At 44.1% G+C, this 22207-nt stretch overlaps 1 protein-coding gene across 2 annotated transcripts in view; it reads left to right on the top strand.

The window, feature by feature from the left end:
* The window catches only part of LOC103470873 (serine/threonine-protein phosphatase 2A 55 kDa regulatory subunit B beta isoform), a 53018-nt gene that overhangs the window by 27695 nt on the left and 3116 nt on the right, over positions 1-22207 (top strand). Inside the window, exons 1-9 of one of the 2 annotated variants that reach the window (XM_008419556.2) lie at positions 603-1461; positions 10891-10988; positions 12540-12705; positions 13568-13680; positions 16165-16342; positions 17434-17598; positions 20608-20777; positions 21294-21385; positions 21485-21608. In XM_008419556.2, the coding sequence (XP_008417778.1) occupies positions 1392-1461; positions 10891-10988; positions 12540-12705; positions 13568-13680; positions 16165-16342; positions 17434-17598; positions 20608-20777; positions 21294-21385; positions 21485-21608 (1176 nt within the window). In that variant the 5' untranslated portion in view covers positions 603-1391. Of the gene's footprint in view, positions 1-602; positions 1462-10890; positions 10989-12539; positions 12706-13567; positions 13681-16164; positions 16343-17433; positions 17599-20607; positions 20778-21293; positions 21386-21484; positions 21609-22207 lie in introns of those variants that run through there. The other variant, XM_008419555.1, reaches the window with a different exon arrangement.

Here is a 22207-nt window from a genome sequence, read left to right on the forward strand (position 1 = left end):
TATCCAACCTGACCCAGGTTGTGCAGAAGAGAAAAATATTTTTATGTTTGCAAAACTGGTATCCCTCCTCTCAAAAAACAAACAAACAAACAAACAAACAAACAAAAACAATGTACAGATGTAACAGCAGTAAAAGGAGGATCTATAACGTTTTCCTTCCAGCTGGGACGTCAGGTGGCACATGCTGTGAGACCTGCTCTGCCCTGATTTCTCTGAATCTGAACTCCACGGCCTCTGGCCAAAATGTCATCTATCCCTTAAAGTCCTCTCCCTTCCTGCATGAATAGCTTGGCTGTTAGAGATTGCTCCAGATGCAAAGGAGGGTTCACTGCTCAATCAGGAACAGTGAAAGCATTCCTCTGCAGTAACAGCAGCAGCAGCGGGATGTGGGGGGCCAGGGAGAAGCTGATGTTTTTTTTGTTGTTTTTTTTTCCTCCATCAGTTCAGAACTGAAACTGCAGCGTGAATGTCGGTTATCATCAGGCAGACAGTAGAAGAGTTTTTAAAGTCTTTCTCGGATGGTGGCGGCTGCTGGTGGGTTTTTATTGTTTTATTTTATTTTTTTATTTTAATTTAAAGAGCCAGACAGGCAGCAGGGAGGGGCCCCTGCTCTGCTGAAGCGCAGCAGCAGCAGCAGCAGCTCCAGTCCATCTCTGCGCTAAAAGCCACAGTGAGTCAGCTGAGCTGCGCGCAGGTCCGCTCCGATGAATGAATGACAGCGAGGAGAAGGAGAGGCAGCCGGGAGGTGCGGAGAGGGAGGACGAGGGTGTCTGTGGGTTGGTGGGGGTGGGAACCCTGCGTGATCTGGGATGCAACTCTGGAGAGTCTGGCATGGAAAAGCCGAGGTACCGGAGCGAGCTTGTTGACGCATAATCCCACCCGCCCCGCTGGCACAGGGAGGGGGGAAATCTAGCCTAAACTCAAATCCTTCAGAAGAGATTTACGGAGCTGCCGCTGCGGGTTCAACCTTTCAGAAGACGCAATATTTCTCTCATTTTTTCTTCTTCTTCTTCTCTCTCTACCACCTCCGCGTGTTATCTGGTGACTATCCATTTTAGCTTTTTTTCTTTATTTCTTTCTTTTTTGGATACTTGAACCAGAAGACCAAATGCGCAGTAATAAGAATTAGGCTGTCTTATAAAAAAAAAAAAAAAGAAAACCTTCAACTGGCACCGACACGATCTCTCTTCTCTGGATTGATACGGCGCGGACCGGAGCAGCCTCACATATCCCAGGTAGTATTTGATCTCGATCCGCGTCGTTTGTACACCCGGGGATCCGGAGCCACGATGACAGGCCCCCCGCTGGTCCCTCGGCCCGCCTGCTGACGGTACCGGGCAGGATGGGAGCAGGTCTGCCGCTATTAGGATCTCGAACCAGCCGATTCATCAATGGAGGAGGAGAGTGACACCCGGAAAATCAACAACAGCTTCCTTCGCGACCACAACTATGCAACCGAAGGTATTTTTTTATTTTTAATATAATGGACCGATTTCGTGCTGGAGGGAGGGAAAAGTCTAAAAATAAAAATYCATTGTGGCGACATGAAAATCCACGCATAAGGGCGTTATAGGGAACTTATTTGGACACTTTGCTCCACAGCGGTTTAAACCGAGGTGGAGAAATGAATGTAAAATTTTGGTTATATAAAGATCCATCTTGTCTGTGTTGCAACTGGACATGAAGAGGTGGCTTCCAGTCACACCTGCTATTTTAGAATGACCAGAGGAATTAGGACATCTTGGGCAACAGGGGATTAAATCATCCTGTACTGCTGCTCCTCTAATCTGGATGCGGTGCTGTTTAAATAATAGCAGGGGGACCGGGGGGAAGTGGGCTTTCCTCATTCACTTGTTGAGATTGGTTACATGGAAAGAGCCCTAATTAGGGGAAGGTAACACAATGAAACATGGACCAGTGTCTTCCTCTCTCATGTAGAAATGTACGCATATGGTATTAGTGTACATGGATTCATGCATTTGCAGAAAGCTGCTTTCTGCAAATGCCAATGCTGCTCGATGTCTTCACAGATTCTTTCATTTTCAAAATATCTATAAAACATGAGGATTCGGGGGTGACATGATTTTAGCTGTCAATGTGCCATCATACCATCTTTAAGTGTTCTTGAAATACCTCAAACATTAACGTGTCAGAACACGTACTGTGAATATTATATGTGGTCTGTTTCGGATTATTATTTTCCACCAGGCCCATTTTAAAGCCAGTTTCCCACGAAGTCCAGAAAAGCGACATACTGAAGACCTGTTTTGATGCAAAATGTTACCCAGCCCTAAAGAAGCCATGCATCAGGATCTTTATGCAAATGACCTACAGACCTAAATCTTACAGGAAAGCTGAATTTCTAAGGATGTGCTTTGTGCAGGGTGGGTCAGAGCCACCGCAGCTTCTTCTTCTTCTTCTTCTTCTTCTTCTTCTTCTTCTTCGTCTTTGCTTGCCTTGGTCCCTGAGCTCAGGTTACAGGTGCCACTGCAGGCCAGAAGGCGGACAAAGTCAGAGCGTAAAAAAAGGCAAAACATCTCCCTTTCTCAGATGGGTTTTTTCCCCCCCTCTGCTTCTTCCAAATGTATGGGGGGAGCCCCATCATTTGCTCAGATTTGGCACTTATTAGACGATTCCCTGTCACTGCTAAACACAGTCGCTGCTTCACAGCGAGAAAAGGCGAAGTGGGGGTGGGAGTGATGGATATCTTTGTTTGATGTCTGAGCTGGGATGAAAAACGGGAGGGGAATCTTCTTCTACGCTCCGTCTCGCTCTTCTTCAGCGTGTGTCGTGCATGCGTTAGATAAAGGGAGCGAAGACGAGGGTTGCACAGATTGTAAAATGAGTCTCCTTGAAGAAAAGGTCTACCTAGTCTGAGGCCCATCTGTGCCTTTCGCACGTCTACTTTTGTCATTTTTTTTTTGTCTTTTACGGCTGCTGTTTACGACCGATTGTCAGACGTCATGTGTCATGGACGTGTGTGTGCGCCTGGGTCTGAGTGTGTGTGCGTCTTTTAAGCCCTATGAAGTCAGTCTGAGAGCCAAAGATCACCGCACAGGCCAGTGTCGGGTCCACCGCCTGAGCTCGTAAATTCACCAAAGTGCACATGTTCCGTTCAGGTCTCTTTAGACCACACACACACACATGCAGGGCGGTGAGAGCCGGTCGGGTTTACCCTGAGGCTATCTTAGTCCATGACAGCAGGACACTTTAATGATGTCACGTTTTAATGATGTCACTCATGCCGACCCTTGTCTAGCACCAATCCCACGCCTCAGCGGATCCATTGGTGGTTACTAATATGGGTCGGCCACCCTGAGCAGGGTACAGAATCAAGCCAAGAAGGATGGCTAACGATTTTTCAGGAAGGGCTTCTGGTCAATACCTTGCTTCGCTCTCTGAATGTCTTCAGCTTGGATAAACAGAATAACATTTCTTGCAAGGTGAAGAACAAAACAGCTACCTAGGAATTAAATGTGGCCTGGTAAAAATCAGCTCCTTGCTCTACGTTTTGCTTCATTCAAAGGGCCTGGACTCATGGTTATTGAGAAGTGATTGCTTGTTGGACGTGTGGCCTCAGTTGGAGTTTTAATTTTGAACCAATTCCTAATGTTTGTGACGTATGACGCCAGATTTGACGCTATGAAGCTTACCGGAAGTCGCCTGTGGTGTAAACAACCATCCCCTCACCCCACTGTGAAGCAGAAAGAGATGCTTGTTAATGTTACAGCTCATCGTCCACAACTTCTCCTTCTGTTCACTCATTTATCTGGTTGAAACTCAACTGGAGAACTCGAGCTCAGTGGGGGGGAAAGCCCAGACAGAGGAAGATGACGGCCAGGCTAGCTTGGATCTAGACTTTTTGAATTGAATGACGCATCTAGAAATCAGCTGATGACCAGAATCAGATGATCTGCCGCCTGGCCACCCCCTGCAAACTGAAAATCAATACCTCTCTTCCTGTCATTAGCCCCAGCATAGCGAAGTGCCTCCAGATCACACTCCTCAGAACACGCTTCACTATGAAAGTTTTTAATGAGGGAGAAGACTAAAAATCAGAGGAAGTACAAAGGGTAGAGAAAGTAAGTTTTTTCTAAAGAGGGTTTTTTAGCAGCTGCTGGTCAATTTGCTCCCTTGCCATTTGATGCTTTTGCAGATCTGGCTATTATAAACCTGCCTGCCACAGGATGACAATTAATCCCCTCTTCTGGGGCAAATAGTGGAATTGGCAATAGACAGCCTGGACCTGGATTTTTTTTAATCCTCTTGAGTTTTCAACCTCTATTTGTCGTAGAATCAAAATCAACTTTATTTTGCCAAGACTATGTGCAGACACAGACAGGAGACACTAGATTTGGAAACACTGGCAGCATTTTAGAAATCTGAAAGTTAAATCAGGGATCTGCATTGTCTATAGGTCATTGGAATTGAAAATATAGTTTAAAATAATTTTTTCATCATTTTAAACTTGTGAAGCCCTGTTTTACAGAAACCCCGTTCTGTAAAAACGATGTCACACACTGTGTGACGTCGCCTCTGCTCCTGATATGATTTTGACGCTTTTATTACAGAGAAAACTTAGAAGTTGAATAAACTGAGAATCTCCAAGCTGGTAGAGCAGGTCAAAGAAGAACAAAAACCAGAGACTGGAAATTGGTCAACACAGCTCAGTATTTTCTAAATCCTTACACACTGGTAGTTTAAAAAAATCTGCCTTAGTTTTGGAACTGCTGTGGCTAGAGATTAGCTTCAACTTTTATTGAAAACTAAACCGTTTGTTTATACAAACTGAAGACCTTCAGAGAGATACTCACTCTAGCTAATATAATTACACCCTCTTCATATAATGGATGAAGTTGTCAAATATCAACACTGTGTGTTCAAAAATGTAAATAGCTACCCCCCCTCCCCAGGCTGTGAGGCAAGACCTGTCTGCTCAGATATTGATTTTTGATCCTTTACAATTTAGTCGCCGGAACACAATGACCTAAAGATCCGTCGGTGGAGACACGTGATCCCTTCCCTTCCACCCCCTCTTTCCTCCACCTTCCATCATCTCCGTCTCTCAGATTTTTGCCGTTTTGCATCCCTTTGATGCGATGCTTGTACAAGCCCGCGCGTGACCTCTTCAGCCCCGAGAATACTGACGCAGTTTTCTCACAACCTTTGCTGCCGCCTCCGATGAGAGCCGAGCGGGTCCCGGTTGCCCGTGCCAACGCAAACGGCCCGGGGCCACACTTTAGGACCGCGGCATGAAAAGACTTAGCCCACCATACCCTTAGGTCCCATCCATTATTCACTAAGAAACACTCAAGCCGCAGAGCCCTGCCTTCTCGGCTTCGCGGTGTGAGGAAGACACCGCGCATGTGTGTGTATGTGTGTGTGTGTGTGTGTGTGTGTGTGGTGGGGGGTTAACGTTGCGAGGTGGCGGGGGCTTAATGGCAAGCTGTGAAGTTGGGGGGCAAAGGGGGGCAGCGAGTCGGACTCTTTCTTCAGCAGCTGCTTTCATCCCCTGATTAGCTTCTTATTAAGTCGGGGGCGCTATGAAATTTTAATGAGAATTTATTAAAGAGTACTCGTCGTGTTGCAACTGTAGCATGATGACAAAAAAAAAAGCCCCATTTTCTCCACTGTGATACGGCTTCATGCACAGCTAGCGGCTGATGCAGTGAGCTCCAGTCGTTTCCCCGCACAGTTGGCCCGGAGGCGCGGCGTTGTTTGACCTTTCAGGAGTTTGTGACGGGATGCATTTGTAAGTTTTGATAGCTAATTCCCGCCTCCTGCCGAGGAAGCGGCATCTCTCCCCCAACCCCTATTGTGTTTTGGTGAAAAGGTCACCAAAAAAATAAAAAATAAATAAATAAATAATAATAATAATAAAATAATAATGAAAACAGTGTTTCAATCTGTGCTGCAGACCTCTGAATAATCGATTCACAACAGCAAGATGAAAGAGATTGCAACAAGGCAACCAGGGGAAAAAAAAAAAGAGCTGCTCTTGTTTTGGTGGTTGATCCCAATTCCACACACCCTCGGATCTCTACCATCCCCCCCTTCACTCTCAATCTCGTCTCTGTTTTCAATTTCTGACAGAATACCAAATAAAACAGCATTTCAAATGATGCCTCACGGTATTCAGCAGTCAAGCTGAACCGATTTCACTCTTGGCACCAGTTTCTCTGCTCAGTCTTGTCCGTTGTTTTGTCTGCCGTCAGATGTGTGCCACGGCGACGTGTTAATGAAGTGTGAGAAGAGGAGCTGAAACATGTCTTGGCCGTTTCGACTATTTTTTTTTAATTTTTATTTTTTTTACTCCCTGAAGTGTTATGGGATTGGGAAAGAAACATAAAAATCACTTGGTTTTGCTCAAAGATGCAAGCACAAAAGCTTTCCTCGGAAGGGGGGAAAAAAGGCACGGCGTTCACACAAACCAAGCATCGGTCTCAAAGGGCTGATCCTGGAGAAACCAGGTTAATTAGCTTGTTCTCCCCAGATCTCTACAAAGAGAGTCATGCTCTTCAGATGAAGGGAGCTGCATTGTGCTCTGCCGCTTTGTGTGCGGCTAATAAAGCCCAATGAAGCCCTAATCATATGTCTGGGCACCAGGTCGGTAAGGCATCGGGGCTTTATTCAAAATTCTGATTGATCTCCATTGTCGCTGGTGTAAAAAACGCAGCCATTATCAGCTGCCGTAGTCCTGCAGAAGGAAGGTCTTTATGTCCTGACACGAACAGAAATCACGAGGTTTTGCGTGTTCCTAGAAGAAAAGAGCGAGTGTGGTACATTTCATGGATGATCAGCGGCGGAACAATGCCAGCAGGTGGAAAGACAGTGCGAGAACAGACCAGAATTATCCACCCGGTCTTATCCTTTGACGCAGGCAGCTCAGCACAAGTGATATAATCCTCTCCTCTCCATGTTTCCTAATGCTAACAAAGCTTTAGCACGCCACCACATTGCTCACGTCCCTTCCCTTCTATCTTGAATTACAGCACGCAGCTTACGCAACTAGATTTCCATGCAGTTGTGTGGGTTTTTTTTTTTTTGGGTTTGTATGTCTTACACAACCTCCCAATGTCGACGTATCGAACCTTTGTTAGCTTTTTTTTTTGTATTTGCTTTTCCACCAGGTCAGGATTACGCTGTCCCGAGGTTAGCCGGGTCACTCCAGTTTTAGTCCTCAGGGTTATGAAGCTATCTAAAGGGAACGGCTCTGTCGTTTATTTCGCCGGATCCTTCCTGTTACTCCTGATCCGCTGCGCCCGGGCGTCTATAAAATACATTCAATATGCTTCTGGATCCTCCTGCATTGTTTTCATTCCAGAATCAATGCGTATCTATGTTTCCACCCTACTGGTCGGATCGTCGGCCGTCAATATTACATGCTGAAGGGGGGGTAGATTGGATTGGCGAGCAGAAACTAAAAGAAATCTGCTCCATGGTGGAGTTTTTTCTTTCTCGTTTGTTTTTGTTTTTTTAATCCGGTTGTACGTACACGCATTACAGCAGAAGGCCGACAGCCTTGTCTGCATTATTACTGTTGATGGATGTGTGTTATCCCGAGCATCCCCTCTGCAACATCAAGAAGCGCTGACCTGTCTTTGTTAGACCTGGCTAGCCACAGGATTTATGGGCTTCATCTGGTTATGGTCTGCTGATACGGCCGTGCGTGTGTGTGTGTGTGTGGATGCGTAAGAGAGATAGAGACAGTGTGTAAGTACGCATTTGATCAACTCAACCTCCTGGATGCTGATCTGTCACGTCCATCTCGATGCCGCTGACCCTCCTGATAGGGGAAGTCTTTCTCTACGATCCCGACCACAATCCTTGTGTTTCCCCAAGAAGAAAATTCAATTTTTGCCAATTTAAACCAAATTCCATCAGTGTCTCAGGCTGGATAGATTAATTTCCCTCATGTGGAGTCATTTGCATGCAGAAAAACTCATCTATCTGTAACGCTGCCGCGAGTTTCCGCCTCGCTGCCAGGGAAATGATTGAAGGACGTACCCGTGTGTAAACTGGTTAAATGGCATCCATCAATTACTGTTTCTTCGCAGTGGGTTAATGTGATGATGATGAGCTAGACGAGAGACAGTGAAGAGGGATCAAGAAAAACAAACAAAAAAAGAAGTATGTAGAACTACACTGAAATATGAATTAATTAAATTTTTTTTCTTGGGAGGAAGAATGCTTTGAGAAGTTATGGTTTCAAAAGGACAAACTTTTTTTCCTCCCATTTTTAGTAAAATACCAGAGAAAGTCTCCTGGTGGCCAGAGTTTTCTTATGCTGCTTGAAGGATGAATTAACTTACATATTGCTGCACACTGCAGGCCAGCAAACTGAAAGTAGCTTTCCATGTGTATCCTGCACATTAATGAGGCCATTTGGAAATATTTCCAGCCACTAAAAACACAGACAGCCATGGCGTGAAAACTGAAACCACATCACTTTTATCTATTGAAATGCTAAGAGTGTGCATGGGTGTATTTGAGATTCTCATGGTGTGACAATCTGGAGTAAAAAACATCATGACTTCATTTTATACGCAGAAAACTTGTAAAGAAAAAATATGTAAGAATCAATTCATTGCTAATTCTTGTTACGTAAACAAAAAAAAAACGACTTTTGTTTGTCTAACATGCTGGCTGCTCATCACACTGTCTGCTAATGTAGCAACGCTGCATTCAGCCGCTGAGCAGAAATCCCACTCAACACTAACCAGCTGTTAAGTTTCGTACACTCTTTCATGGAAGCAAATGTCTCCAAAACAGCTGAATTCATTTTTCTCGTGATTGAGGAGAAAGTCCAGTTGTGGCAAACGGGAGGGTGTAGGAGGGCAACACTTTATTAATCTCAATCCAGCCACAGACAGCTCCAGTCCCTCCAGCAGTGGTTTAGGCACCTCAGTGAAAGGGCTTTAAACCTGCAGCATGACAGAAAATCTCGTAAAACATCGAATAACTTGATATTAAAATGTTCCGTGGCTAGTTTTGTTATGCAATCAGAGAAATACCTTGTAATTCTGACAAAATCCATTATCGTGGTTTACCTGAGCTCTTCAGGGTGAATCCAGTTTTATACTAAATAAATAAGTAAATAAATGTCTCCCTCTGTTATCTATATTTTATGCTCCATCTTCATCACCATCACATCACATCACATCAGGAAGCAATAATTGATGAATGTCGTTTAACTGGTTCCTGAAAGCGTGTATGCTTCAATCATTTCGGTGGTCTCTTTCAGTATTATAACATTTTGGCAGGTTTGAATTCATAACCGTTTCAATTTTTAAGGTAACCGCTTCAAGTCTGACTATAATTGTTACGCTACAACAAGCTCTACTTCTGTGAAGCTGCTGACTACAGATGCTACCTGAGCAGATAGCCTTACTTACTAACTAGCTCATATCAGATTTTTATATATGTGTCACTCTATCAAGATCATAATGGCAAAAACTTTTGAATATTTTAAGTAAAAAATTCTTGAAAACGGCTACCATGGCAAGAAAAATGATCACAGTTTTAAAACTGTAAATGAGTTTGGTGGCAGTGAGAACTGTTGTCTAAAATGATCAAGATTACACGATGCGACTATTTATTTTACTTCTTTAACTTTAACAGTCTGTAATTAGGTCAGAATTTGTCTGCCGTGTTAAAGGCTCAATAGCATCTCTAATCAAATATGCTCAGCATCAGCCGCCTCCTCATGGCTTTATCAACAGGGGATCATGAGGATCCCTCTGGCCTCGTCTGCGAATGTCTCTCTCTCTCTCTTAACCAATTAACGGAAACGAGGAGGGCTCGTACATGCTCACGCGTCGGTGCAAAAGCCCCGACCCTTCCAGTCGTTTTCAGCATGCAGAGATGAGCCCGACTACAGGGACTCTATTGTCTGAAGCCGTGTGCTGCAGCGTGTCGCCCTCGCTCCCCCAGACACGCAGGCAGCTTTTTCACTCCATTGCAGCACTTTCCTCTTTCTCTGTGTGTCTGCTGAATTACAGCTAGCATCAGCAACTAAGTCTGAGAGCTATTGGCACAGACACACTCGCGTACGCTCCGCCGCTAGTGATGGAAACGGTCGCCATGGAAACATACCCCCTCTCTCTCTTGCGCTCTCTCTCTCTGTGCTCCGTGCTCCACCAGCAGCAGGTCCACAGAGGGCGAGGGGAGGGGGTGCGAAACAACAAACGCTCTCATTTTCCGTCTAATATTATTGTTACTGCTAAACCGAAGGGCTACCTCGACTGTAGTGTGTGTTTGTGTGTGTTTGTGTGTGTGTCAGTGTGTCTATTTCAGAGAGAAAGACACAGACACAATGCTCTGCCTTTTTAGCCTGGGGCTGTGTAATAATTACAGTCACCATTAGCCTCTGCCTAAATCCAGGCAGCTGTATGTCAGCGAGGAGGAGAGGAGATGTTACCTCTAGGGTAAGGTGTCTGTTATTTACTTTTTGGGGAAAACTGCAGGTATGCAAAAGCACACAGGCATCTGAAACAGCATCAGCTACTGGGCAGCGTGGAGTCCCAGTCGGTTGTAGTGACAAGGAAAGAGCAAAAAGCATGACTACAGTTGAAAAAAAAAAAAAGAAATGACACAGATTGTTTAACTTTAGCCAGACAAGAGGCTGAATTGTCAAGCGGTGACTCACGCACTGGTTTCTCCTAACCTATTTTCCACCAAACTGGGTTTCTGTGCCAAATAGTCCTTTGTGGATTGGTCACAAGAATCCCCTTCTCCCAATTTTCTCCTGAAATGTATTCTAGAAATCCCTCTTCTAGATCTCCCCTGTAGGCCTTTTGTTTTCTCCTCTCTCTCTCTCTCTGCATGTCTGGTTGCTCCTGTCCACACTGACATTTCCTCCCTCGCTCTGCTCTGCTTCCTGTGTTCCAGCTGACATTATCTCAACTGTGGAGTTTAACTCAACGGGGGAGCTGTTGGCCACCGGGGATAAAGGAGGAAGAGTGGTTGTCTTCCAGAGGGAGCAGGAGGTAGGAAATGCCAACAATTCAATGCTAATTGTGCTGCCCTTTTCTGCTGAAAGCATTTGACAGACTCGTAACGATTTAGCTGGATTGTTTGTTTATGGTTTGGTGTTCAAATATGAAAAGAAACGCTTTGCTGTTTGTCAGGGGATGCAGCCATCTCGGCACTTCTTAGCACTTATTGAAAAGAGTATTAAAAAAAAAAACAAGAAAAAGATTTAGTAGCATAGCAGGAGTAGCTTAATCTAATACCACAATTAGTTAGATTGAGCTTTAATTGTCTATTTGACTACTCATTTTCCCATGACGGAGCATTTTCAGTTCGTGGAGTGTGTGTAGTAACCATGAACACACCAAATCCAACCTTTCACACACAGGAACTACTTAACTTTAAGTATTTTCAAGTTCTTAAAAAAAACAACCTAGATGGACCCTTTTGATTTAGCTGAAACATCAGTTTATCCCACATAAATGGACTCTTGATCATGAACAGTTACGCACAATGAATTTTTTTCATTGTTTGTTCGCATCACCCTCTTCTCATAAATGACTTGTGTTTTGCTAATTCTAGAAACTCAGAAAACTAGAGCGTGTTTTTTTTATTCAGTGCAATAATAACATTTTCTAGATTCATCGACAAAAATTACATATCACCTAAATCGTCTTATCGACCGCTTTACACTAAAACCTGGTTCATAAAACCTTGCCAACACAAAACATACAAATACAGCTCAGAGGTGTGAAAGGATGTAGCAGTTATTATCAGAGTCACCCAAGCAAAGAAACTAGAATCCATGTTTCATGCTGATTGACTGAGGCCACGCATTTTTCCAAGTCTGCATCTGATTGGCTCATCTGGCCCTCGTGACGACTCCGTTCCCTTCGAAGCTGCTGAGTTTCTGGACTCACAAAGGGAAACACAGAGCCAGTGACAAGTTTTACCTAACCAAATCAAATCACCCTCTAGGATGCAGTTGTAATAAATGTATTCAGCGCAAAAACTTTGTGATGCCTCTCTAGTATTTTGATTTTCCTCCAACGAACAGACTTCATCGCCCTGGTAACTGGTTTTAGGTGTCACTCAGTCCCAAATCCAAAGGGGGGGTTCCCCTTAAAACACTTACCACTGTAGGGCTAGATTCTACATAAGTTGAGCTATAAAATGGGAGATGGGGAACCAGACACTTCCAAAAGTTGAATGAGTTCTGTGAGTGAATGAATACCTGATTTTGAACCACACAGTAAGACCTTTGGATCCTCCAGGAGCGATGGTTCTGGTGTGGGAAGTTGAGAAAGGTGTTTCAGAAACTCTGAATTAATGATTGGACTAATTATTTATGTAGAGTTCAAATTAGATGTTTAAATTCTTAATCATAATGTCATCAGCTCCGTTTCAAGTCAAGATGCAATATTTACGTTTGTGATGGTAGGACAGGAAAGGATTTTCCAGGCTTGCCCTGTTTTCTCCACAATCGACTCCGATTCTGAAATATCGGGTCGAGTTTTTGCTCCAGCGATGAGTCATGTCAATTGATCCCCCTTCGCCTTCCTCCACAGAGTAAGACGCAACCCCATCGCAGAGGGGAGTACAACGTTTACAGCACATTCCAGAGTCACGAGCCCGAGTTCGACTACCTGAAGAGTTTGGAGATCGAGGAGAAGATCAACAAGATCAAATGGCTGCCTCAGCAGAACGCAGCGTACTTCCTGCTCTCCACCAACGGTCAGTTCAAGTCTCTCTCTGCGAGGTCTAAGAGGGCGTTCTGTAGTCGTTTGCCAAATTGTGTTCATTTAAATGCTAACTCTGCGGGATTCATTTGAAAGCAGGTGTAAACTGAGATGTTGATATCACACAGAAATGCCTGTTTTGGTTATCTGCGAGGCTGCTGCGCTTGGCTGAGCAGGTGCCACCAGCAGAAGAGTTTCAAATTAAGGACTTCATGCATGGCTGCTGCTGCAGAAACGCATACACACACACGCGCACACACACACACACACACACACACATGCATGCACGCCAGTGAAAGCACACGCGCTCACCAGCTCATACAGACATGAAACACAGAGACGTCTTGCAGATTGCGGGGTTCATGCATGGCTGCTACAGGAGTCCTAACTGTGGCTGGAGCAGATGGTGGAGGGTCCTGTGGCGATGGCCTCGATGTGATGGCGATGGCCAACGTACGCAGTGGAAATTAAAAGAGAGAAAAAAACAGCCTGACTGCTGCTGCCATCCACTTCAGTAGACCGAGAAGATGAGATGTAACTGGTGTTTATGTGAAGTAAGATTGAAAAGCACCCAGATGGCTTTCTCAGAGGGGGTGTATTACGGTGCGGCAGTGAAATGAAGTCAACTCGTAGATGGATATCGGTGATAGAATGCACACACACACACGAGCCACCATTCATCATCTTCGCTGGCTGCTGCCCAGCTACGTGCCAGATTGGCTGCCCTACCCTCCCCCCCACCCCCCTCCTCCATCCTCCGTCCCACAAACAAGTTGGAGGGGAGGTTTGCTGTTGTGAGCCTCAGTCTGAACGTATTCTGTGTCTTTATTTACTTATTGCATTGTTTCCACCCCCAGACAAGACCGTGAAGCTGTGGAAGATAAGCGAACGGGACAAGCGTCCGGAAGGATACAACCTGAAGGATGAGGACGGACGGTTCCGGGACCCGTCCACCATCACCACGCTGCGGGTGAGAGGTCGCAGGAAGCTGTCGGGGCCCGTCAGCTGTCGGGAAGTCTGTCGCTTTTTGTGACAGGGCCGGCGTAAAATTTTACACACAGAAAAAAAGAAGGAACTTTAAGAAAGACTGAAGGAGTTTGTCCAAAATCCCTCTTGTGTAAATTATCATAGAGAACACATTTCCATGCTATAGAAGATTTGATCAACATCTGTACTAAAGGAAAACAATCACATCCTCAGTGTAATCTCTACTGGAACAGAAAGAAACACAAGTTAAATGCTTGAAAGCAGCAATCACCCAACTTCTACTTTTAAGGGAAATTTTAATGATGATACAAGAAATTATGAGATATGATTTCACTGCTTCCTAAAAAAAAACCCAGTAACACTTTAATTGAAGGGGTATGTGTAATGAATGCATAGTCATTACTGTTAACATTCGGCAAATAATGACACTTTTAATGCAAAGTTGTACCAAGTCTTGCATCAAACATCCATTAAAAGTGTAATGTTATGTTTATGACAGCATCATGTCGGTCTTATGCACACCCCTTCAAACAAAGTGTTACTGAAACCCCTTTTTCTCATACATCACAGTTTTAAGATATGAAATGTAAAGAAAAATGTGACTAAATTCAAAACAGCTAATTGAGATAATTAGGATAAAGTTTGTAAGGGTGATAATCAAGGCGCTGAGGTTGTGAACGTTTTGAGCTCCGCTGAGCAGCTGGAGAGGAGACAAACAAAAAGCTCTTAAACTTTGCAGAAAGCATAAGAGTGAATGTCGGCGTCGGTTCAGCTTGTAGTTGTAAACATTGAATTCTCAAAAGTGCAGCGCTTGTAGGCCTTTGAGTTCATGAACATGGAGTGTTGTCGCCAAGGTTTCTTTTACTTCACTAAATATATCTGCAGTTAAATAATCCATGAGGTATGCTTCGCTATTCCTGGACATTACGAGAACATTCCAGTTCTGCTTCACCGCAACTTGGTTAGGATTAGGAACGCATCGTGTTTCGCATTTAAATGCAATGACAGGACACTTTTTTTTTCTTTTCCTGACTTACTACGCAGTGAGTCACACTTTACCAAAACGTCTGATATCATTCAGACACTTGCATATTGTACTGGGATAGTGTTACTCACGCTATGAGTCAGGTGGGAATACCGTTGCTTTTACATCATGTTTTAATCTGTATAATGTCAGATTATCATGTCAGATTTGAGTCGTTTTAAGCTACGTTTGGCAGTGGAATGTGAGAGCGAGTCGCCCTCTCGATTGTTTTTATCGCTACGCCAACCAGTTTCACTTTTCACACAAGCTGACTGTGTGTACGCGGTACGACGGCCTGTCTGCCGTCGCAGATTAGTGCTGAGTTTAGAATGCCTGTCCCTCCTTTGTCTGGCTGGCCGGGGGGGGGGATCATCATAGCTGCCTGGAGGACGGGTCGCTTAACTGTGGCAATCCTGTTTAGATGCTGCGAAATCCGGGCTGGAGCGGGAAGCTGAGCAAGAGGGAGTTCGTTTCCCTACATGGAGGCATTTTGATGAGAGGTCGTTTAAATAAAACACGTGTTTCAGAGTATTTTTTATTTTTTAAAATCAGGATATTCTGTTTGGAGAAAATCTGCCGAGGCAGGTTGAGGACCGTTGACGGCCCCGTGTTCCGGGTTAATGAGGCGCACGTCTCTCTGGACAGCCAGTGAAAGACATGGAAGGGAAGTGACACCCGTGGAGATACAGCGGCCCGCTGAGCTGCCGTGTCTTTCAATCAGCGCCAGCAGCGGACAAAAAAAAAAAAAAACAATCGGGGAAGAAGCGGCCGATTTGTTCTCCTGGCTCCCTCCCCTCTTCCCTGTCTTTGTCTGGGTTTTATCTGGCCAACAGGGGGCTGCATGCAGGCCGGTTGCTGGGCATCTTTGAAGCCCTTGCAGCTCTGTACACACCATGTGTGTGGGTGTGTGTGTGTGTGTGTGTGTTGCTGTACTTGCATGTTTGGCGGTCCTAATTCTGTAGGGTTCGGTTATCATTCCTCAGCAGGGCCTTGCGATGCCCTCGGGCTCTTTCTCTCTCTTTTTTGCCGCCTTCATCACTTTCCCCCCCCCCCCAATTTCTCTGACACAAACACACGACACGGAGACCAAGACAGACTTCTTCAGCAGTTAGGAGGCGTTGAGAAACTGAGGCGTGATCACTGAGTTACCCTGCAGCGTCACAGTCTGCCTGAGCCAGCACTCCACACAGCCAGAGAGCTGCTCACTTCTCACCTCTGTCTCTTTACAGTTTGTGGGGTAAATGTAAGATCGTCGTCTCCAGCGCACCAGGCTAATCCACTCACAAAGATACATACATATCTGAGGACATCTCTTGAAGACAATGTTGAAATCAAACAGAATAATTCATGAATTTAACCGAACACATCAAAGATGATTCTTTTTCTGGTTTTCTTAATGTTTTTTTTTTTTGTTTGTTTGTTTTTTTTTGCGTCCACCCCCAGGTTCCCGTGCTGCAGCCGATGGATTTGATGGTGGAGGCGACAGCCAGGCGCGTCTTCAGCAACGCCCACACGTACCATATCAACTCCATCTCCGTCAACTCCGACCTGCAGACCTTCATCTCCACTGATGACCTCCGGGTGAACCTGTGGAACCTGGAGATCACTGACCGCAGCTTCAGTATCCTTTTAAAACCCGCTCTGGCCGTCTCTAAGCTTGATCCCAATTAAACACAGTTAGGACTTTATGCAAATGTGAAAACGTGAGTTATGTTTTTACTACATGAGGTCCTATAATTGTAAATATTTTTAGAAAGCTGCTGATGAGCTCAGGTTTTCTGGACTGAATGCGATTAATTGCTGTACCACAAGATTTTGACCAGTTGGTAAAGGAGATTTAAGCACTCTGCTGTGTATAGAAGGGAAGGTTTTTGTCACTGTGGCGCTTCACATTGTGTTACTGAAGTAGCGACGGGTCTGCCTTGGATTGAATGAAGCGGCGTGATTTTGCATATGTTGGTTTTCTGCTGTGTTTTGAACTGATATGGCTCTGAAAGCTCTCAGACAGGGGCAGACCCACATTCAGCAAGTTTCAAATCTGACTGTTAGTGTCATATTTAAAAAATATTTTTTTGCAATACAAAGCAGGACATAAAACTCAATATTTTCTGGGACTTGTGTGAATAAGCTATAGGTGGAGTTTGTGTCATTTAGCATGTCAGTAATGTCACCTGACTCTTTTAAATCTGAAAAACGTCTCTAGTTTTTTTCTTCTGACACAGTCATTAAAAGGGGCGTGGTCTTTATTTAATTACCGCCTCGTTTCTCCACACTCTTCAGTTCGGACTCGGGCTGTTATACGCACGATTCCACTAATCGGATCTGGAACTTGTCCTCTGGTCATTCTTGCACCCAGATCTACACCAGTTCTTCGAACGAAGATGCAAAAGTTTTATTTCATCAGAGAAAAAAGACAAATGCACGGCACACTTTTTACAAATTCCTTCTGTAAAGAAATAAAAACTAATAGAAAAATGTACGCTTCCGCAATCCATATGACATTTTTGTTTTTGCATCCAGCCTGCCTCAGCCCTTTTATGCAGCACTTTTATAAATAAGCATAAAACAGCTTATTTGAAATTTGACAGAGAACATATGACAAACTGCCCTCTGTCCTGAACTCAAGTAGTAAAATACTCCAAATTGTTGTTCCGGATAAGATTTGTGCTCATTTTTTTCCAGATGTCTTTCCTTAGCCCCTGCGTTTCTCAGACATCGTCGACATCAAGCCAGCCAACATGGAGGAGCTGACAGAGGTCATCACCTCGGCCGAGTTTCATCCCCAGCAGTGTCACACCTTCGCCTACAGCAGCAGCAAGGGCTCCATACGCCTCTGTGACATGAGGCAGGCGGCGCTCTGCGACAAACACTGCAAATGTGAGTACATGAGAAGAACAGAAATCATTAGGTGTCGCAGATTAGGACAAGGTGCGTCTAATGCATCTAAGATCTCTTTTGGATTTTCTTTGACTGGATGCGCACACGGCCTGCACTGGTGTTTGTGGTTACCATCAGACAGACCTCTCCTAAAACCTTTTTTTTTTCTCTGTATTTCATTCTTTTACATTCTAATCATCGCTTTAAAATGTTTTCAAACAAGCTCCCTTGTACCGTGGTGATTGCCACCTGCTGGTCATTTTAAAACAATATGTACAGCTCTGGAAAAAAAAATTTAAATGATCAGTTCCTCTAATTTTACTTCTTTAGGTATATGTTTGAGAAAAATGAACATTGTTCTTTTATTCTATGAAATACAGACAACATGTCTCTGAAGTTCCAAGCAAAAACTTTAGTATTTATTTACAGGAAACGAGAAATGGTCAAAATAAACAAAAAAAAGATTCGATGCTTTCAGACCTCAGATAATGCAAAGGAAACAAGTTTACATTCATTTAGAAACAACAATACTAATGTTTTAACCCGGGAAGATTTGGTGGAATAACCATGAGGTTTAATTTTTTTTCCAGAGCTGGATGTATCTTGTGCTATACACAAGATACATCTTGTGTATAGGTTATTTTAAAGTAATGTATTCATTACTTTAAAATAACCTTTGAATTCTGCAACAACAAAAAAAAACTATACTCAAAAATGTTTATGAATGGTTAGCTTAATGCCAGACAGAACTGGAAAATTAATTTTGATTTACTATAAAATGGCTCACAACAAGATGAAATAAAAAACAATAATAATAATAATAATAATAATAATAATAATAATAATCCTGATACGCCACAGAATGATGCATTAATTTCCCCCTGAACCGGTCTGTTTTAATGTACAAGTGACACACAGATGATCAATATGACACAATTGATAAACCATCAATAAATCTTCAAGCGTGACTCGAACAACGAGCGTCCTTCTCTAAGCCTTAACATCACATGCAAACACTTGGCTCAGATGAATAATGAATACATTGACATTTACGCTGGCAAATCAATGTCATAAGAGCAATTGCATTAGTCCCTCATGGACACACCTTGTTGCTCGATAATGTCACTCATTTCCTCGGACATATTGATGAATCCACTGGACTGTGTGTTAACGTGGTCTGTTGAATATCACATGAGCATCGGAGGCTCCGCTATGAGAAAGAAAAAGTAAAAAAGATCCTGGATGGTTTTTGGAGGCTTGATGGGAGACAAAATAGAGAAGAAGAAAAAGAAAAGGGTCCTGTTGTAAGGATGGAAATATTAATGTTCACTATCTCACTGCACAAAGGTGTAGGAGAGACAAAGAAAGACAACAAAAGAAAGACACAGCTGAACAGGTCAAACACATACAGGCATTGTATGAAAATTAAAAGGCAAACATTCCAAATTTTAATAGAAGTTTGACTTTAAATATGAATCCAAGTTAAAATCCTCCGCTTTGTGCTTCAATAACTCATGACTGATCAGGCAAAAAGTCCTGAATTCAAAGACTTTCTGCACATCTTTCAGGTTTTTAGGTGGATTGTTCCAGAGCTGAGGGACATAGAAGCCAAATACCATAACGCTGTCTCTATACTTTGCTCTGTTCATCTCTCCAACCATCAGTTTTAGTCTTCCTGGGTGATGCATGAAAAGCATGAGTTTTGTTTGCAGGTCGGAAACTTTCAGTTTGGTTATCAGACCAGGTGTTTTCTGCGTTCCCTAAATGGCTCGTGGCAAACTACCAGCAGGACTTCTTATGTTTTTTATATACATATATTTGTACAACACTCTACTGTTATCCTGCTGATTGGTTCTTCCACCTGAGCTTCATATTTCTGCTGCTCCTCCAAAGTCGCTACGAGTTGCATGTATTTCTCTGGTTGCCTTCACTGAACTGCAAGTTTGCATGCAGGTGGGCTGCACTCACATTTCTGTTGAGGTGTCAGGACAATAGAGACATAATAATAAAGCATGTTTTTTTAATTTGTGAAACATGACTGAATGATAAATAATAATGTTTCTCTATTAAATAAACTCACAATAATAACACTTTTTATGGTTGGCGGTTGAAAAGTGACAAAATGCTTAAAATAAATAAATAAAATCTGCGGGTATAAAGGTGCGATTTCAGACATGCTTGACTGCGCCCCAGAATTATTCTGCATCTCCCTCCAAACCCGTAAATCCGTGAGACTTCTGGTATCAATCAGCGCTGCAGCCGGGATGGATGGATGGGTGAGGGATGGTTAGAGGATTTAGGAGGGGATTGTCAAATGCCCCAAGGACAGAGCAAGAGGGACCAAACAAACCCTCTGCCCTCCCCCTGTTGACTCCCAGGAGACCCCATTATACACCCCTGGAGCGGGAGGGCAGGGTCACACACACAGATGCATATATACATGCAAGCTTCCACTTATTGCCAAACACTCCTTCCACCGGCGCACATTCGCACACAGAAATCCAACGGGGCTCATATGTGGCTGGTATTTTTGACATTGATTTGTTTTTCTTATCCCTCCCTCATCCCCCTTCATTTTTTCATCTCTGACGCTGCGGCGCTAGTTAGACTCCCCACTGACACATCACAGGCTGATCCTCCAGGCCTCAGCTGAGGAGCGGGCTTGACGGTGGATGGGGGCATTTTTATTTATTTATTTTTAGACAAATAAATATGAGACGGGGTGGGGTGGTGGGAGGGGGAAAGGAAGGAAGAGCGGGGAGATGCATTGATTTGACAGCTAACGATGGAATGCCTGGCTCCTGTCCCCGGTGTGCTGGCCCGCACATGGATCAGCAGCTGCCAGAGTCAATATGAATCATAACCAATATTTGCCCACCGTGCTGACCTGCCATTATCTCCCCGAGTAATTCCGCAAAGAGATGCAGCTGCAACCCTTCTGCGATCCAAAGCCGTGCGTTTCTCTGCAGTAAAAGAACTGATTTCTTTTTTCTTCTCCGTCCTACGTAGACTTCGAAGAGCCGGAGGATCCGTCGACGCGTTCCTTTTTCTCGGAAATCATCTCATCCATCTCCGACGTAAAGTTCAGCCACAACGGGCGCTACCTGATGACAAGGGACTACCTCACTGTCAAGGTGTGGGACCTCCAGATGGAGAACAAACCACTCGAAACCTACCAGGTAACGTATCCGTTGTCTCTGTCGTCGGTCTAAAAAAAAATAAAAAATAAACCTAATCTCAGCTGGGGAAGTTAGGAAGTTCCATCTTGGCCCAGATCAAATCAAATCGTATTGATCTCAATCTAATCAGTCAACGTAATACTGTTTCACTGTCAGTCTGCCGCGCTGTAACCTTGTCATCTTCAGCGATTACCCCAGGAGGGCTTATTGAGCCAAGTATCCATTAGAGGGTAGCGCTAGTGCCGATGCGAGCCGAAGGGTGAAACCTCCCTCTGTGTGGTCATCGGGGTCAGATCCACCCTGTCTGATGTAGGAAAGTAATCCTGCAGCAGGTCATGATTGATAAGGCCATCAGGGGATTCTTCCTCTGGCTTCACCTGCTGCCTAACGTCTTAGCAGGGGTCACCAGGCCTGGAGGATTACTAAAAGTAGAGCATAAGGCACTGGAGCTTAGGGTTGTTTTTTTGTTGTTTTTTTTACTGAAAAAGCAGTGGAGTAACCGACTTTGGTTTCTAGGTTCACGACTACCTGCGGGGCAAACTTTGTTCTCTGTACGAGAACGACTGCATCTTCGACAAGTTTGAGTGCGTCTGGAACGGATCGGACAGGTGAGACATCTCAATCGGTTATCAGAGAAATGAAATCCATGCGCGCATCTTTGTAATCTTTGTAATGCTCACCTCGCTTTTCCCCCTGGCCCCCTTCAGCGTCATAATGACGGGCTCCTACAACAACTTCTTCCGAATGTTCGACCGGAACACCAAGCGGGACGTCACGCTGGAGGCTTCGAGAGAGAACAGCAAACCCCGAGCGATCCTGAAGCCTCGCAAGGTACGACGCCGGATGCAATTATTTGTAGCTTCCATCAGAAACCGGCATTTTCATATGACTAAACTCCACTGGAAGCTCAATATTTTATTGGTCAATAAATCAAAAATAACATGTATTGCTATAGGCCCGTGATCAATATCAGTAGATACTACGCCTGATAGAATATTCAATATGTATAATATTCACTGAACATTCAGAGCTGAAATGTAGGCAGGGGAAAGACTTCAGTCGCTCGACCTCTCGCTAAGCTAGGTTTGTGGCATCAACTAACATACTCGCTCTTTGGTTGCCTAGCAACAACTTGTTGAGTAACTCACGCAGCAGCAGTTCCAGGTTTCGCCTCATAACTGCTTAAAAATAGTAAAAAAAAAAACAACAACAACGGCGTGGAGTGAAAATTGTGAATAAAGCAGGAAAGATCATGTCACCAGTTCGGCAGTATTTCCTAAAAACTATTTAATAATTATTGATACCCACTGATATGAACTGCATATATCAGAATGTGTTTTTCGGCCATGTTGTCCAGGCCCACGTTGTACTTATTCTCTCATCTTTCCACCATTATTGGTTTGAATTGGAATGATCGGGGCTAATCTCGA

Source organism: Poecilia reticulata, linkage group LG10 (assembly GCF_000633615.1).
Source record: "Poecilia reticulata strain Guanapo linkage group LG10, Guppy_female_1.0+MT, whole genome shotgun sequence".
Taxonomy (NCBI): Eukaryota; Metazoa; Chordata; class Actinopteri; order Cyprinodontiformes; family Poeciliidae; genus Poecilia; species Poecilia reticulata.